At 33.8% G+C, this 12,752-nt stretch overlaps 2 protein-coding genes across 9 annotated transcripts in view; one reads left to right on the forward strand and one right to left on the reverse strand.

The window, feature by feature from the left end:
* The first annotated feature begins 802 nt into the window (after positions 1-802).
* LOC119075651 (cGMP-dependent protein kinase 1) lies at positions 803-11,889 on the forward strand. Of its 7 annotated transcripts, XM_037182142.1 has the most exons (16): positions 803-1,200; positions 5,561-5,701; positions 6,084-6,263; positions 6,409-6,588; positions 6,770-6,919; positions 7,533-7,622; positions 8,944-9,508; positions 9,801-10,009; positions 10,074-10,312; positions 10,371-10,471; positions 10,543-10,753; positions 10,845-10,906; positions 10,985-11,154; positions 11,208-11,332; positions 11,392-11,616; positions 11,679-11,889. In XM_037182142.1, the coding sequence occupies exons 1-16, from the start codon at positions 1,123-1,125 to the stop codon at positions 11,839-11,841; spliced, it is 2,889 nt and encodes a 962-aa protein (XP_037038037.1). In that variant the 5' UTR covers positions 803-1,122; the 3' UTR covers positions 11,842-11,889. The 7 variants fall into 7 exon arrangements, with proteins under 7 accessions (XP_037038037.1, XP_037038038.1, XP_037038041.1 ...); XM_037182143.1 differs by lacking the exon at positions 6,770-6,919 and having other exon boundaries at positions 804-1,200; XM_037182146.1 differs by lacking the exon at positions 6,409-6,588 and having other exon boundaries at positions 804-1,200.
* Positions 11,890-12,253: 364 nt separating this feature from the next.
* Positions 12,254-12,752, reverse strand: part of LOC119075647 (ATP-binding cassette sub-family C member Sur) — a 28,359-nt gene continuing 27,860 nt past the window's right edge. For both annotated transcript variants that reach the window (XM_037182132.1, XM_037182133.1), the window contains 2 exons: positions 12,581-12,725; positions 12,254-12,518 (listed from right to left, as the gene is read on the reverse strand). In XM_037182132.1, coding sequence (XP_037038027.1) covers positions 12,381-12,518; positions 12,581-12,725 — 283 coding nt within the window. In that variant the 3' untranslated portion in view covers positions 12,254-12,380. The remainder of the gene's footprint in view (positions 12,519-12,580; positions 12,726-12,752) is intronic.

Genomic DNA, 12,752 nt, shown 5'->3' on the forward strand with positions numbered 1-12,752 from the left:
GTAATTGTTTGGAGATTGTTATTTTGCCACGAGTGATTATAGCACTCACTGTTAAAGCTGCTATATCAAAGCAATCAAATTGATTTTAATGATCAGAGTAGTTTTACTGAAGAAAGATATTCATTCAAAATTGTGCATTTGAGAGATTCAGTTTATTAAATTATTCTTTTCTAAATCTGTATTTTATTCGAAGTAGTGTCCATACTTGAGAAGATCCCAACAGGTTATGGGCCCAGGACACTTCGAGACACATTAATAGTGTAGAATGCAGAAAAAAAATGAAAGTGCATTAAAAATTGTAACACAATGATTTGGCTTTTACTGAGAATTTATGTTGACGACTTATGGCTATGAATACGAACATGTAAAAATATAAGTCTCAATGGTTCGAAAAGAGACGCCTCACGTCTCACAATACAAAGAATTTGAGACCGTGAGACGTCTCTTTTCGAACCTTTGAGACTTTTATTTTTACTCGGGTGGTACGCATATATCGATAGCACTAATGAATTTGGTACAAATCCAAAGGAGTTGAAAAATAGCAGCGCCTTACATTTTGTAGCTGGTAATATCATTCAACATCCAACCAGACTACTAAAACAAAATTAATATTGAACACATAAATGAACACAACAATACAACAATTGACGGTTATATTTATATATTTGTTCAATTTAAATTTCATATGAACAATCTTATCTGCTTTAATTTAACCTGTGTATTTTCTTAAGAAAAAAATATGTTAGTGATAACAACACCAAGATAAATTTCGATTTTATGAACAGGTTAATGAGTTGACTGTAAGATCGTTTTAGTTGCTTCGAAACATCAGACCGAATTTATTTATTTTCATTTTTTTCCTTCATTTTGCGCTCCGTACAGTATTTTTTTCTTCGTTCTTGTGTGTTTCGGTTGTTGCCGATGAATTCGATTCGAAGAAGTTAAGTTAATTTCACTCACAGCGCTTCTGAATATTGATCACCCACCATCAATTTGAACTTTATCGGAAATTTCGTATACGATTACAGTGCCTATTGATAAATTCTTCGGCTTTTACATGAGATTTATGGCATACAAAGTTTTCCTAAAGTGAAGAAAAGTTACTTTGTGGTGTTAATTATAATGTCGTGCTGTTTGAATTTGTTTAGTAATCGTAAATCTTACACATTGCCCACACTTGTGCAGGGAATATCTTTTACGGTAAGCTATTGTTACACGAACTTGTTCACACTTTCAAAATAGTTCACTGAAACTATGTGGAACAAACAAATACTATTTATCATTAAGTGGGTAATTCATATAAAATTAATTTTATCGCACCGCGTACGTATATATATAGCTATATTATATGTGGTCTGTGGATGTGTGATAGCGTCACATAGTCACATATATAACGTCAGTCCTACCGTATGCGTATTATACACATGAAATGAAAATTGTATTTACATTTTAGTCATTTTATATATATATATATATATATATATATATACGAACCGGCCAAAAACTTAGTCATCTTTTCAGTGCTATCATTTGCATAAAAGGTAAACAAATACATTCTGGAAAAAAAAATTATTCTAAATTTTGGTTGTTTGTTAGTTGTATAGCCTCTATTCTGAAATAATTTCACAGACCATTGCCGCTACATTTGTCGTGTATGAATATGAAATTAATATCCGAATCTGTAATATACTTATGAAATATATTGAATAACCAATTGATTTACTACGGCACTTTGTCACTTCATTACTGTGACTTTGCTCACATAGCACTGGTATATGTATAATGTGTACAATAAATATATTTTGCATAAAATATTTAACACTGATGGGATTCTTGAGTCTAAATCAATGATAATTTATTCATCCAGTAAGTATGTACACGATGTGCACGTGAATGGAAGCGAAATATATGTCGAAATTAGTTTTTTGAACTACTTACAGCAGACGTTGTTCATATTTTTCGTGGAAATACCATTTGCAATCAATTTTTAATATACTAAAATCAGTTTTTCATTATCTCAACCAGTTTTATCCAAATTTTATTGCTCTTTGTACCAGCTTTTGATGATTTTTGTCATAAATCGTCCAATAAGAGATCTTGTCTTTTGCTTTATCAAATTAAAAAATTATTTAAGAGTGTGACACTTAATCATAATCGAAGAAGAAAAAAACAATTAGCAAAGAGTCGAAAAAAAAAACAATTGATCGGATCAGGCAACGCACTTCAAGTAAAAGTGACAGCTGCCAAATAGAGTACAATTTTGTATGAAAATGCTTTCCAAAATGCCAAAGTTTGTTTGATACACTGTTCCGTTTTAGTACTCTATTTTGAGTATGGTATTTTATCATCCTTTTTTGCCGATTATTTTGTATATTTAAAAAAATGTACGCCCGTCTCTCTCTTACAAATGCACAATAATCGAATTAACTCATTAAAGATTTGCTAATCTGTACGGGATTACCACGAAGTCTTCTGTTCGCAAAAAAGCGAAGAAATAAAATTTCCAGGAAAAAAAAACAAATTTCCATGACGAAGATTTATGAAATTCGTTTTATTGGAAAACGTTATCACAATTTGCGATGATATACTATCAAAATTCAAAAACGTCACTGTGATAAGGCTGCAATCGTAATTTACGTTTCATCCACAAAAAAATTGTAATTAATGTTCTGCATATAATCGCACCATTCCGTACCGTACATACACTGGCAAGTATATTCAATATGTAGATAGACAATCGACACGATGGTAGCCAAGTATTGTGGGATCGAATTATGAACTTCTAATTACTGAATTCAGCAAATAAGCAAAACAATGGACATAAGACCTCACAGCAAATACCCACATAAAAATTGCAAAAAATTTATTGTGAATATTTTGTGTCCTAGAGGTCAATTAAAAAAAAGAAGATAAATGAAGCTACGTGACACGAGACAAACACACTTCTTACATTAACACTTTATCATATAACTGCTGAAAAAACCTTCAATAGTGAATTTTATTTGTCATTTTTTTACTATCAACTGAGTATTTTGTGAGCCATCTATCCCACCAAGATTTTCTATATTTCTTCCATTCGCGCGCGATACACTAGTACGTAATGATCAGAACAAAAAAAAAGTTGAATTATGCATACACCGATGATGAGCTAAAATTCTTCATTTGGGAGTCACTATTCCAAGCGTACATAATGTTATGTACTACATATATCTACCGAAATAGGCCAAATCAACAGAGTATTTAGAGACTGTGCTATTTGTTGCTATTGATGATATTTAGAAATTAGTCGATAGTTATGTACTATAACCCTTTTTTCCGTTGCTTACGAATTCATTACATATTTAGGTGAAATCTTATCCGAACCGCATGGGATAATAGTAGATTATTGACATATGAGAGAAGCATCGAGGCTTTCCCGCATGTGTCAATATGCTATATTATTGCTTTAGGGAAAAAGCGATCAATTTCAAATAATGTCCCTTTATAAGTGCTAGGACAACAATTATTATCACGCGTATGCAATAAAAATTTAAACAGAGACTTGAATTGAATTCTCGTTTTTGCATCACATAAATTTCATCACATAAAATAACAATTATTACCCAGTCCAATTTTCTGAGATGGCACATAATGTAAACAGAAAATCGATATCGCATTCTCAAGGTTATTGTTTTGCTGGTAGAAACATCCTTTTTATCTAAGTTAAATGTTCATTCCAGTTCGGCAAATAAAACGTTTTAAGATAGAAAGTCAGATGAAATAAAAATTTGTATTCTATTTATCTCGCATTATTTTTACATATCTACCCCGCATGCAGTGTAGTGTTTTTAATCTTCAGTTTAAATGGATACAGAAATATTTTCGAATTCATTACATATTAGACATCCAGACAATGTTACTGTGCTACAGATGTAAACATACGAGTTGAACGTATAAGGACAAGCACACCATAAGCCAGTCAATTGAATAAAATTTCATTCAATTTCGGTTCTACTTGTGTGTGCAAATTTATACCAAAAATTAAAATAAAAAACAAGAAATTCTGAAATGAGAAACAAAATTATTTAAATTTATTATACGTCTGGAAGTGTTATTATAGCCATTATGGCGTTTCTAGCAAGATGAGAATGTTTATAAAGGGATACGTGTTACGCGCAAAACGAAAACCTATCTTATATCGTCATATCAACAAATTTTTTTCGCCGAGAAGTTCTTACTTGTACTGTGTGCAAACATTGATAAAGGAAAATCTATAAAATAAATATTTCTTCAATCTTACCATATAAAATTTAAGTGTGCATGTTTGAATACGCAAACTATGCTAGAATTCCGAAAGGTGTCGAACAGAAAATTTTACAATTTTCAGTGATGTGGCTAAGGTAACTCCTCCTCTAAGGATTAGAAGTGTTAGTCAAGTCCACACTTTCTATACTGCTAGAATGAAGGACATGATTCTATTTCTTGGAAAAAATTCGTAGATCTAAGATCTTTGAAGCTTCCATAATAAAATTTGTATCAAACAATACAAAAACCTTTCAGACGTTCTCTGGCCAATAAACGTACCTCGCCCAACAAGTGTCAGACTCCACCATAATTTAATCTTGAAAAGTTCAAGATAAGAACGAATACTTACTGCTAATTGTATTGGTTTAAATTAACACTAAACCGAAAAAGGTCGAACCAAATTGTATTAATTACGTGCTCTCAATGGTCTACGGTACTGCTAATAAAGAATGATATGAACGACGAGCACGTTTTCAATTCATCCATTTAAGTTTCTTTCGGATTGCGCTCCATTGTACCCATCTATACTTAAACAGACCGCATAAGAGTATCCGTGGTTTTATCCTGATGCCATTTACATCCGTTTCGATGTGTTATTGTGAATGTCTTATATGCGATACATACACCATACACATGATGTTAAATGCATAAAATATTCATAATTCTTGCACATGAAAATGGTAATTCATATCCCCCACATGCCATAGCCAATATCTATATTTTCAGCTACTATACTCTCATAACAATTTTGTAATATCGTGTAACGTATTTTGTAAAGGTAAAATATATCCTTCACAACATTCAATACAGACAGCAGATTGAATTGATAAGTGTTGTTACGTAACGTTGCAATAAAAAGTTTTTTTTTGATTGATTTTTTCCGCTTATATTAGCTCGTAATGTGTAAGTATTCGACACAAATATATTGCCATGTCAGTTCCGTTGGTATTTTTTTTTTGTAAAATCTTTTATGTTTTATGATCTTGCACAGAAACCACAAAATCATTTAACACAATACTCAACGCAAACGCGTTTTGAAATCTAAAAGGAAAAGATTCGAAAAGAACGATTGCTTATCAGATGTGATAACCAATATTACGTTAAAGTTATAGCAATTGGAAATGTGTGTACTACTAATTACATTAATTAATATCACCAATATGAAAGATATATATCTGATGATATAACTTACTACGTATTGTTTCAAGAGCGAAAATTGAAAATACCATGGATGCTATTGCTATTCGTTCATAATTTCATCGAAAATTTGTTTCAGCACACAAATGTATCGAATCAAAACCACCGACCAGTGGAAAATGGTGATGTACCATCATCGGATGCTGCTGTTATATATTCACCTGTTACACCACCTGTAACTGTTGCACCACCTGTTCGACCTCCATTGCCTAAAGTTATGGTAAGTTGTTTGTTTTAATGAATCTTGAAAAACGGAGAGTATAGTCGATGGTGCGAAAGTATTTTGCAAATCAATCGGAAATTATTTGAAGTATAATTTTCACACACAAAGTTCGTACACACAAAGTTCCTATGTTAAATTGATCGAATGTAAGTTGCATAAATGCAATAGTATATAGTATAAGACCAGTACAGTAAGTTTAAATTATATAGAAGGAAAGTTAAGGAGTCAACCTAATCAGCTTTCACAAATACAAAGTGCCAGTTGACCTAATGACCAACAAAGTTGAGAACGACAATTTCCATAATAAAACTGGCTAAAGAGTTACATTGTGCGCAACATTCTCACTGTAGATTATATTGTCATATGCTTACATTTCTAGTTAGAGCAGAATGATTCCGATGCTCACGACACAAACACTTTCAAGGCGACCAAGAAAGAAGATGAAAAAGTGCGTTCTAAATCATTCACTGATACGGTTCGTCGGAAAAAGGTGAAACCTTGCATGAAAGTTCTACCAGAAAATATTACAACGGATGCACAACTACACAATAACACAAACGTAGGCATACCACTGAATACAAGATTATTTATTGTGCCGTTTGCTAGTTTAAAATCCACAATTTCCATTATGAAACTGACTAAAGAGTTACATTGTGCGCAACAATCTCAATGTAGATTATATTGTCATATGCTTACATTTCTAGTTAGAACAAAATGATTCCGATGCTCACGACACAAACACTTTCATGGCGACCAAGAAAGAAGATGAAAAACTGCGTTCTCAATCATTCACTGATAAAGTTCGTCGGAAAAAGGTGAAACCTTGCACGAAAGTTCTTCCAGAAAGTATTACAACGGAAGCACAGCTACACAAAAACACAAACGTAGGCATACCACTGAATACAAGATTATTTATTGTGCCGTTTGCTAGTTAAAATCATGCCCATGTCATGCATGTATATATCGTCCTACTTTTGTAAATATTCCATATTACTAAGTTTTTCAAACAAACACACTCACACTGTTGATATATCAATTCAATGTTACACTTATGAACTTTTGCAGAACACCACACAGATATTGGGCATAGAGCAAAAGGAACACAGACACCTAACAATTTTAAGCCAAGAAACTAGACCAAAACCAAAATCGCTACGAGTGCAACGAAAACGAATTATAAGTTGCTACGAAGAAATCATTTCGATAAATGAATCTGTAAAGTCATTTGATATTCTAATTGCTTTTAAATTTAGCTTCTAATTTTAATCACTAACTTTCTACCTCAAAACGCATTTTGACTATCGTCATCTCATTAATACTAATTTCCAAATGAAATTCAAGCTCGTAACCGAAACTTTGCATGAAATAAAATCAACATGACTAAACAACCATACAAAAATAACTTAATATGCTGGAAGACAAAATCGCTTCGGAAATTGTATTATTCCCAGTACAACTTTACAGAAATGTTAATACCACAACGTCTTAAGACTCTTGTTTGACTTTCTTGTCATTTTCGACATGAGTGTCTGGCCAAAGAACATATCATCACAATCACAGTTTCAAATGTTGTTCGACTTTAATCAGCAAACATTATCTCTAACATTCTATTTGTACTTATCATCAAATTTGCAAAGAGTTTACGATACATCTTTTGGCGTTATATTATGGTATTACGTAATTTCAGCAAGACCATTTGCATTTTGCTATTATTGTAGCGTGTTTCATACAGATGTTCCTTCAATACTTGTCCTTCAACAGTAAACATTTTTTCGTTTTATGTTGTACCAATATTTGATTCAAATTAACATAAAACCTTTCGTTGCAGATCGAAAACTTCAATATAGAAATCCATGAAACAAGTGTTGAAAAAAGATCAGAAGCTGTAACTATCCAAAATGAATCAACAAACTCAAGTGTAAGCTGAGACTCGTTTAATTACGTATATTCCTAGCTAAAGTCTCTCATAATACGGCTAAAGCGGATCAGGTCAGGTCAACCTGAAATCTGATTGCAGATTGACCTGCCCTGAACTCTACATGAAACCTGATATTACCATTTAGACCTGAAATGGAAAATGTTAATCTTCATTTTTCATTGAATTTTCCAATAAACATTTTTTCAGTTCAGTTCAGGGCAGATCGAATGAGATCTCATGAATTCAGATCAGGTCACAGGTAGGTTTTTAAAACTATGAAATTCAGGTCAGATCAGGTAACCTCTAGGGTATCCTAGGATACCGGACCTGTTCCAATCCTTATTTCCCACAACAGTTTTTCGTATTGCAGTGATAGTGACAGCCAACAATACATTGAAGAGCTTATTGATTAGCTCTAAGTGAACCATTAAATTATTGGGAACCGAATGAGGGAATAATTTCCTAAAATGGGATGACTTCCTATTGTAGGCATGAGATTAAAAAGAATATCTATGGGGTTTCTATGATAGATGACAGTTTGTTATGTTGTATTACAGTCCTTATAATTATCTAACTACGGCTCACTGTGCAGAACAAAATCAGCAAATCCCTTTTTATGTTTAAAGTCTAAAAGCTAACTCTGCCCCGCCATTCGTTAAACATTTTATTGAAATGAAATTCTCTCTGCATTTAAAAAGTTTCAATATTACGTAATTGGAACGATGTCGCTTCTTATTCGTTGAGACGTTCAGCGTAGGCTGAAATTTCAATAATTTATCTTGTTTCGGAAATACTCAAATGAAGCGAACGAATAATATCAATAACACAAGATTTGAAAGCCCCTTTACAGCGAATCGATAAACCGTAAGTCAAACTCCTTTGATCCGCCAACAACCCATAATTTGTTTCGTTTCTTTTACACATTGTTTGCATCAATATTAAAGATATTATAAACATCTGTGTCTACCAATTTTAATTTCTTTGTGCCTGCTAGTCCCTCTAGTGTTTGCGGAAATGCCGCAAATAAAATGATTTATTATCCCACAATTAATATAACATAAAAGTTAAACGTCCAAACAAGGGTCACACTAAAACGCGTCTTGAATTATAATGTCGTAACGGAGCGAAAAAAAAGGGTAACGGTTTGGCAGAAGAAACAGTTGGGTTTTGTTGAAATGGTTTTCGGTATAGATGTTTATTTCAATTTAACACAAACAGATCTTAATCTTCAATAACCTCACGAGTCGAACGAAAAAAAATCCGTTCTAAATAAAATGTTCGGATTATTCGATTGTCTCAATTATAAAGAATTCCATTGCAGATGCCAGTCACATCCGAAAACAACAACGTAAATGGTCGTCTTGATTCTGGTATTGTCTCTGATGAAATCGAACAGGTACAACAATCATCGAATAATCTACCAAATGGCACCGAGAAGACACCATCGACATCTTTACCTGACAATGATAAAAAACCATCACAAGCAGCAAAAGCTCAAGGAACACAGCAATCTGAAGAGATACCGAATGAATTGAATGAGCCCATGACTGATAATGGCAGAAAGCGTGGTGTTATCTCCGATCAAATAGCGAAGACCAACAATAAAACATTTGAAATTGAGTTCTACGAAAAAGATCAGCAAACTCAAGTGCTCATTGAAACAGCCATTGCCGCTAACGATTTTCTGAATAATTTAATGGACGAAGATCGTTTGAATTTAGTTGTTAAGGCCATGAAACCGATGGAATTCGAATCAAATAGCATTATTATAAAAGAGGGAGAAGATGGTTCGCACTTTTTCGTATCAGCTGATGGCGAATTTCAAGTCGTTAAGGGCGAAGAGGTGAAAACAACGTTCAAGGGAGGAGTTGTTTTCGGCGAATTAGGTAATTTATTAAGTTTAATTTAAACTTATCAGTGATAAGTTATCACCATACCATATATATAATAATGGTTAAATCTGTTACTTCTTCCGTATAAATTATGGTCACTTGTTTGAGGCGAAATCTTTTACTTCATTAGATTTATCATTCGTTTTGTCATATAAGATTACACTAGCTAGAACTCATCGCTCATGTTTGACTTGGTTGTCGATAACAGACGATTAACCGTTATAATTGATACATGGTGATACATGGCTTCGTAACGTTTATCATCTTTTTATTCACATTGTTACAGGTATTTTATATAAGGCAAAACGATTTGCATCCATTCGAACAACAACAAAGGCAAAAGTATGGGCCTTGGAACGACGGACATTTCAAAAAATTGTTATGAATACTGTGAACCAGGAACGTGAACAAAATATAAAATTTCTCAAATCCGTTTCGATTCTGAATGATCTGCCGATGGATGTTTTACATAAAATAGTCGATCTACTCAAGCGGGTACTGAATGAAACTATTAAATGGAAAGTGGAAATTATTTAAATTATCTCGGTAATTCGAATAGGAGTTCTATTCAACTGGAACGACAATTATCAGACAAGGCGATCCTGGGGATAAGTTTTATATAATCAGAGGTAATGGAGTGACGGTGACAAAGAAAAATAGCAAGGGTGAAACCCGTATTGTTGGTAACTTAAAGCGAGGTGATTATTTTGGTGAACAAGCGCTAATTAATGAGGACAAACGATTAGCAAGTATAATAGCAAATGAGCCAGGCACTGAGTGTTTAACATTGGATAGAACGTAAGTACGAAGTCGATACCTTTTCGTCTCAAGTAAACCGAGCTGGTTTTCTAATCAGAGCCTTCAATAACTACCTTGGAACAATTCCCGAACTGAAAGAAACTCCAGTCGATAAAATTCCGGATATTCAGCCTTCAACAACGAAAATCATTAATCCATGTAATTTAATTTACAATTTGCTTCATTGCGTAAAATTCTCGTTTTTCATAAATTACCTAATTTTCTTTAAGTGTACCATCACATCAAACTTGAAGAACTGGACATTATAGGCACTTTAGGCGTCGGAGGATTCGGACGAGTAGAGTTGGTACAGTATCAAAAAAAGGAAACGTTCGCATTGAAAATACTGAAAAAATATGAGGTTGCCAATCAAAATCAAATCGAACATGTGTACAGTGAAAAGGAAATAATGGCCGTTTGTGATAGCCCATTCATTGTCAAGTGAGTCATTCATATCGATTTCATCACGCTTCAATAACAATTCAACCGATATTATAGTCTTGAAGTTTTTTCATTCATTCTTTCTTGCCAGGCTTTATAAGACATTCCGTGACAACAAGTACATATACTTTTTGATGGAAGCATGTCTCGGTGGTAAGTGATGCAACAAAAGGACTTTTTTTCATATTCAATGAATGTCATCAACACCAATCCGATTTCAATTTTAAATAGGCGATGTCTGGACTCAGTTACAGAAATACAAAAGTTTTGATGAAAAAACAGCTAAATTTGTAACCGGTTGTGTGGTGGAAGCTTTTGACTATTTACATTCAAGGAATATAATATTTAGAGATCTTAAACCGGAGAATGCGATTTTGGACTCTGAGGGATACGTCAAATTGGTACTCTGATGCGTTTTTCCGATTCATTCTTTTATTTCGAAATTATTTTGCAGGTTGATTTTGGTTTCGCCAAAAGAATCAATCCCAACAATAAGACATGGACCTTTTCAGGAACGCCAGAATATGTTGCACCAGAAATTATCTTAAATAAGGGACACGATCGTGCCGTTGACTATTGGTTTGTGCATACCGTTCCCTAATATTCAGATCAAATTATTATTCAAGTGTTTCGCACAGGGCTCTCGGTGTATTCATTCACGAATTACTGGTTGGAAAACCGCCATTCCGTGGCAGAGACCACATGAAGACGTACAATGCAATTTTGCGTGGGATTGATGTAAATACGATGCCGCAGAAAATACCGAAAACCGCGCAAGGTCTTATTAAAGCGTTATGCAGACAAATCCCAACAGATCGATTGGGTTATCAGAGACGTGGAATAACGGACATTAAGAAGCATCTGTAAGAATATGTTAATCTTGCTTAGAAGATTAGCTCAACCGAAATGTCTTTCTTATTTATAGTTGGTTCGATGGTTTCGATTGGAAAAGTTTGCAAAGTCGTTCAACGCCAGCACCGTTGAAACGATCGATAAAAAGTAACACGGACCTGTCGAACTTTGAAGACTACCCGAAAGATAAGGTTGACCCGCCAGACGAAAATTCAGGGTGGGACATTAATTTTTAAACCGTCAATAAAACGAAATAACTATATGAATACAGATATCAAGAAAAACAAGTTAATTCAGTTGGTTTCAGTGAAGTGTAGTTCTAATCGTAATCGTCACTTACCTTCTATGTTCTATAGTACAATATTGACATTATTGATCGCTGGTTGAATCGGTATCAATCGCCTGCCTCTCTTGTAAGAAAAACACTCGTTTCGCAACAAAAACAGTCGAAAATCGATGCTTCCAAACGCAATTGATTTTTGTAAAACATTTATAACTTCAAATTCAAGCGGGAAAGACGACGAAGTTTTGGGCATAACTTTAACTTCCACTACCAGAGTGTTTTGATTCACCAGAGTTCCATTTCCATTTTTCTCGTAATGGTGCCAAGAGCCTTGATGGGCGAAGACAACATCAACAATCCAAATGTACATTTTACATTATTTATTTTCTACATAAACACAATTTTTACATGAGTTAATACTGGATACCTCTGCAAGATATTGACTGAGTGTGTGATTCGAAGTGGAAAGTGGGACCAGTTAAGCTGACATCATCATGAATTTGCGTTTAACATTGCGGCAAATTTACTACCTTGCCGAGATTTCAGTTCTTTTGGCGGACCATCCTCAACAATCTTTCCACTATCCAAAACAATCACTCGATCGTAGTCGAGCAATGTATGAACTCGATGCTAAATTTTGATAAAGCTCAAATAATTCACGGCTAAGAAATCAAACAAATATCTCAAATTACCGCAATACTGATTACAGTTCGTCCCTGGAAGGCTTTGTTAGCTGCATCCATTAAAGCTTTTTCTGTTTCTGAATCCAATGAACTCGTCGCCTCATCAAGTATCAAGCAGACGGAGCCTCTTAGCACTGAGCGTGCCAAAGAAAATCTAATGCAAATTTCAGAAAACATTAAA

Source organism: Bradysia coprophila, unplaced genomic scaffold (genome assembly GCF_014529535.1).
Source record: "Bradysia coprophila strain Holo2 unplaced genomic scaffold, BU_Bcop_v1 contig_232, whole genome shotgun sequence".
Lineage (NCBI taxonomy): Eukaryota > Metazoa > Arthropoda > Insecta > Diptera > Sciaridae > Bradysia > Bradysia coprophila.

Excerpts from the sequence above, each read along its gene's own strand:
- LOC119075651 (XM_037182142.1), top strand. The coding sequence starts at position 1,123 with ATGTCGTGCTGTTTGAATTTGTTTAGTAATCGTAAATCTTACACATTG. Across the intron at positions 7,623-8,943 it reads ATGAATCAACAAACTCAAGT|ATGCCAGTCACATCCGAAAA; the intron begins GTAAGCTGAGAC and ends ATTCCATTGCAG. Across the intron at positions 10,472-10,542 it reads AACGAAAATCATTAATCCAT|TGTACCATCACATCAAACTT; the intron begins GTAATTTAATTT and ends ATTTTCTTTAAG.